Genomic DNA, 5,761 nt, shown 5'->3' on the forward strand with positions numbered 1-5,761 from the left:
TTTGAATAAATAAGAACTGTTTCTTTCGTTATAAAGCAACTATTGATTGTTAAAACAGACTTACCAACAAACGGCATTTCTTTCAAACAGCAAAAGCTTTCTTCTCTTAGCACGCTTATTTCCGTGTGTCCAAGGTTAAGCCTATCTAGTAGAGTTCAGTAACATAAGAACAGGCTTTTGTACAGTCAAATGTAAAGTTAGTTCTTAATTTTTTTAAATCCTTAAACGAAGGATGCAAATACATAGAAATGTAATTGCTACGTTGTGCCAAAACTTAGAATCACAGTATTTATATGGTGAAATAAAGAGGTAGGTTTATTTACAAGTCATTTGTGTAGAGGTATCAGTAACGTTTTTGGTTGTGTCTAATAAATTGCTTCTTGCACATGAACAAATGATTATGAAGACTACTGTCACTAACAGTAGCATTTAAACTTGTAAGTAATAGCATTGTTAGAAGTAACGTGCTATAGACATGAATTTTCTTCCGTCTGTAGTGGTACAGCCTGAAGGTGTTGTGACTTACGCTGAACCATGTTAGCAAAAAATTGCTGTTTGCATTGTGACCTTTTTCACAGGTTCATTTCCCCTGACATGGACTGGGATGCTCATTTGAGCAGCTCAGCTGGCAAACTTGAGGTGGTTTTTATTCTGTTAGGAGACCTGTGATGAGCAAGTAAGGGTTGTAGTCTTTATAGATCTGAGTTTCAGTTAGAAGATAACAAGTATCCACAACTTCAGTGGAAACGTGTTTGCTCCTTGCATTTTTAGTGTAGTGTAAGTACTATTTGGAGTTTGCATTGTCAGCATGGTATTGACAAACACCTGCAGCCAGTTTGGTAGCCCTGGTGCAACATGACTAGTTTTTAACAGAATTTTCTAATGGTAAGGAACTAGAGGAGATATGTAGGTAATGTCCACAGTGTTGACAGGGTACATGACAGCGTGTACGTGATCTCATAGAGAAGAAATCGCATTGCTTCCCTTATTCTCAAACTCCCCTGATTGAAGGGCTTGTGAGCCCCTGAGCAGAGCATTTTTTCAAATAATTCTCACTAGACTCTTACATTATCCATAAGCATATGATTTTTTTATTATACCTCTTAGTGTAAGCGTTGCACCATGGTGGTGTTATACCACCTCCATACTCTTTTCTGCTCTTCCAAAAAGGAACTGATGATTTTCTTTTACCTAAGTTCCAGCTGTAGTCAGGTAATGGAACAAGAGACTGAAGAGTCAGCAGAACTTGAAAGCAGTTAGTTAGGAAGCAGCTGGTATGGAAGACCACAGTCTGTAACTTTCATTGTGATCTCATAGGTTCTGTATGCTTTTCTCTCTGTTTTGTTTTGTTATCCTTTTACAGTTCTGTTTTAAGCTAGCTGTGGAGGACAGCGGGTGACACCTTTTGTGTGCATCATCAGACTTGCAGCCTCATAGAGGGCCAGATTTCATTATGTATGTTGAAGGGAATGATCATACACAAGCTGGATGCGAAGAAGACATGGACCTTCAGAGTTCTGATGACAAATAAAAAGAACTGTTCTGGTTTTAAGTTCCAAGCAAAATTACAAAGCTCACAAATTGGAGCATAATCCCCCCTTTATTTTTATTAATGAGAAATTAAATCATTAATACATAAGGCATTTGTTTGGTAGCTTCATAAGGAATGAGGACAAGAATTAAATTACATGGTAAATGAATCGAGCATATATTTTGTTTTTTGTGTAGGCTGTTTGAATGGAAAGCTTGAAATTGTGGTTTACAGTTTTGGACACATGTTAATGTCTGTGTGGTTTTACTTGGGAAGTGGAGTGGATTCAGAGTTGTAGTATGGTGTGTCTGATTGAGTTTAAATGTAAACTTAATTTGGATTTTGGTTGAAAAGAAGTTAAATTTGAGCAGTAATTAACTACTGTTACCTTTTTTTTCAGTCAAAACAGTAGTGTCAAAACAGCCAGAAGATGATACCCGTTTTCTAGCTTTTCTGCTCTTTTTGTAACTTGTTCCTAGGCAAATTGTGCTATTGTTTTCCTCTTAACTGTAATGCATAAAGTATTATTTAAACTGTTAAATGCTAAAATATTGACATGTGAAGTGGAGGTTTTTTATTATTTTTCACAGGTGAAAGGAAAAAGGGCACAATCTTATTATGAAGTTTCAGGTCTGCCTCCAGTGGAAGAAGAGCATGCTAGTGATCCAGCGAAAGCTAAGCTAGCATCCAAAGTTAATAAGGCAAAGATAAGATATGCTAATACATACAGGCTGGAGCCATACAACAGAGTTCGGGACTACTTAGTAAGGAACAAAGCTCAAGCGATACTAATGGTATAGTATTTATTAAAATTGTCTTGATTTTTTTTGCAGAAGTAGTGTGTTATGCAAAGATTATATTAATGGAACAGGGTAAGTTGCATAAACTTAGATGTATGTGTAAATACGCAGACTTTGGGTTTTGGCACACAAATGTAGTGTGAATGCACTCTGTTTCATGAAGTGCAGGTGGCCCTCTGCAAGATCACCACTGAACAAGCTCGTGCTATTAAGATGGAGCTAAAGCTTCTTAAACTCTTAGCCATTTGTAAATCAAATTGAGCTACAGCAAAGTTCAGAGTACCTTAATCTGCAAAATATCCAGGTATCAAAAGATCCTGACCTTGAATTTGTGGGATTCTACTCCTTCAATTAGTTATACTACTATCACAGGACCACAGAACACACTTGGTGTCCTTGACAGTCTGACTGCCATGTACAAAAATTAAGCAACAATGAGGGAGAACAGTCTGTTACAGCACCATAGAATGGTTTGAGTTGGAAGGGACCTTAAAGATCACCCAGTCCCAACCCCTTTGCCATGGGCAGGGACACTTTCCACTAGACCAGGTTGCCCCGTCCAACCTTGCCCTTGAACGCATCTAGTGATGGGGCATCCACAGCTACTCCGGAAAACCTCTTCCCATGTCTCACCACCCTCACTGTAAAAAATTTCTTCCTTATATCCAATCTCAGTCTACCCTCTTTCAGTCTAAAACCGTAATTCCTTGTCCAGTCACTGCACGTCCAGGTAAAAAAAGTCTTCTCCATCTTCCTTATAAGGCCCATTTATGTATTGAAAGGATACATGAAGAGCAGTGTGAGTGAGGTCTGTGAACAATTTTGTTTCAAGCAGGAGGTTGGCCTGGGGACCTCCAGGAGCCCTTCCACCCTAAGTTCTTCTAGGAGTCTACAAAAATTGCTGTGTAATTCTATTTAGCTTCAGTCTTCTGCCTTTTTATGAGTAAAAGATAAAAAAAGAAATGTGGTCAAAACAAGGGTGCTTCTCCCTGCCAAAGCTCCATGTTGTCCTTGGTTGTTCACCACACTGGTGGCAGAGGACACCATAGTATCTTGAGATATGTAGCCATTAGTGATACCTTGAATAGATAAACCTAACTCTCGTAATTCTGCTGTCTGGAAGACATGCCTTGGATATTTGGAAACAGGTATTTGTAGCACTATTTTCCAATGAACTGACTGCAAATGATGGAGAATACACTCCTGTTTGTTAAATAGAAACTGGCTGGCTGTGTTTGTCACTTTCAAAACATAGATAAAACATTTAACAGTAAAAATAGTGCAGCCTTTGCTGTTTGAGAGCACTGTCCATATTGATTGTTGTATTCATTAGTTCTTCTAATGTTCTTGCAACAGAAATGACTGTAAAAGTTCTTTAGCAAAAGACTACCAGGATGAAATACTAAGATTTTTCATAATTGTTTTTGATAGAGTAAACTTCAACAAGACGAATATGATGGAGCTTCTAGTCTCTCCTTGTGTGCTTCGATCTCAGAAGAAATATTAAAGGCTGTGAAAGAATTGAACTTTGATCGCTATAAGTATGTGGTATCAGTACTAATTGTGGAAAAGGCAAATCAGGCAATGAACGTGAGCAAACATATTACTTATAAAATCTCTTGCAAATTAAAAATAATTTTTAGAATTGTTGTTACCTCGTAGGCATTCGTACACATTCAGCAGCTTTACTAGTTTGAGGTGGTCTTGGAGCCTTTGGGTTCTTTATGGGGAGCAGTAGGCCAGGGGACAGTTTAAGGTGCTGCTGCAATTCTGCCTAACCCTGTAGAGGTTGTAATCTGAGGTTAGCAACAGTGATAAGCAGCCCGTGCTGCTTTTCCCTGTCAGGCAGTTATTTCCACTGTGTGCTGTGCCAGTGCAATTGCATGACTGCAGTGAATTTCTTTTTCCAGTGTGGTCTGACGTCCACTTGGGTTGTCACATTCAGCACAAAATGCTGTGTGGTTGTAGCTTGGGGTGATACGGAAAGGAAGGGGTGACAAAGACAGGGATGGGAACTGTTTCAACTATAGCTACCACCAGACGTGCTCCTGGAACTACAAATTAATGTTAGTGATCTGAACTTGGCACACCCAAAAGAAAAGTATTCTAGATATTCCTATGTTTGTATAGAAATATACATGCATTGCAAGCTCCTTCTGGCATTCAGAACACCTTTAGATACGTTGCTGAGTTTCAGAGCACTTCTGTTTAGGAGTGTTCAACATTAGCTCTTCAACCTGATGAAACCTGATGAGACTATACGTGGTTTTAGTGGGTTATGTGAAACAGTGTCCGAAGGGTTGTCAGCTTCAGTACCAAAGCCGGTCTTGGAGGGGCCTGCTTTTTTAACAAGCCAACAGCATTAGGACAAGTGGACCTACCCATTTTTCTGGTACTGTCTCATGGCACACTGCCCTGACGTGTCCTTCGACTGAGGAGCTGTAGGGTAGAGCAGGTTACTGAAATGGTCCAAGTTACCTTTTTTTTTTTTTCTCTCATCCTGAGGAATGTGTTTATTCCAGCAGCCAATTCACACCTTTTAGCTTAGAAAACAGTTTTCCCCAAAAAGCTGAGAGCCCAGTGAAGGTGGACTGGAGTAAGCTGGAGAAGGAGGAGTGGGAGAAGTGACTTCTTTGTTACATCTGTTCCCCAAACTCACATCTATTTATGTTGCTTTTGTAGGGGTGCTGTTATGGTATGCTAAAGTGCTAACAAGAGAACATGAGAGAATTGAAGTTTTGGTGTAGAGATTTTTGGATCTGTTGGGGTAGAAGCGAGAATTTGTATGTCAACACTGAATAGGACTTGTTCATATTCATTGTAATTTTGCAGTTTTTGTTACTACTTGTAAGTCTCGTAATGCAATTGTATCAGCATTTATATAATGCTGTGTGTTCTATAAAGACATATAAAATATGTGCTGTATAGAGATTCACAAATAGCTTTTTCTTTTCTTTCCCTTAGGTTGCCAGCAGATGGGTCTGGGATGTTCAGAGAGACACTTGGGTTTCAGCTGAGTATGAAACTAAAACATTTTTTGCGCTGGCTTTGGTAGTGGCTTGTTATTACGAGTAATACTCTGAAAGCCACAGCTGGGTTTGGCATATTTAAAAGTTTCCAGATTGTCATTATTTTAAGACTAATTTTTGCCCTAATGCTTTTGGTTTGTTGAAATTGACACACAGTTGAGATAATTCTGCTCATATTTCTCTGTTTAAAGAAAAACAACAAATGCAAGAAAAGGACAGTTTTGAAATGTGTATGGTTGAGTATTATGAGCTTCATCTGCTGGAATGCTCTGTTGTGGAACTTGAAGCAGCTTGGTGGGAGGCCAGACTTTGCCAGATTTTGAATGTTGCTTGTCTGTTGCATGCCTAGGGTTGATAACGAGTATTTACAATAAATAGCAGGTATTGGTATTCTTAAAAGC

At 38.9% G+C, this 5,761-nt stretch overlaps 1 protein-coding gene across 1 annotated transcript; it reads left to right on the forward strand.

Annotated features, from left to right (window-relative positions):
* Positions 1-2,121: 2,121 nt before the first annotated feature.
* On the forward strand, positions 2,122-5,406 carry TCTE3 (t-complex-associated-testis-expressed 3; the record flags this gene model as incomplete). Its single annotated transcript, XM_010023247.1, has 3 exons — positions 2,122-2,325; positions 3,763-3,921; positions 5,296-5,406. Coding segments are annotated over 3 exons (474 nt in total), but the record flags the coding sequence as incomplete, so codon positions are not given.
* Positions 5,407-5,761: the final 355 nt, after the last annotated feature.

The sequence above is a fragment of the Nestor notabilis genome, unplaced genomic scaffold (genome assembly GCF_000696875.1).
Source record: "Nestor notabilis isolate BGI_N333 unplaced genomic scaffold, ASM69687v1 scaffold17691, whole genome shotgun sequence".
NCBI lineage: Eukaryota > Metazoa > Chordata > Aves > Psittaciformes > Psittacidae > Nestor > Nestor notabilis.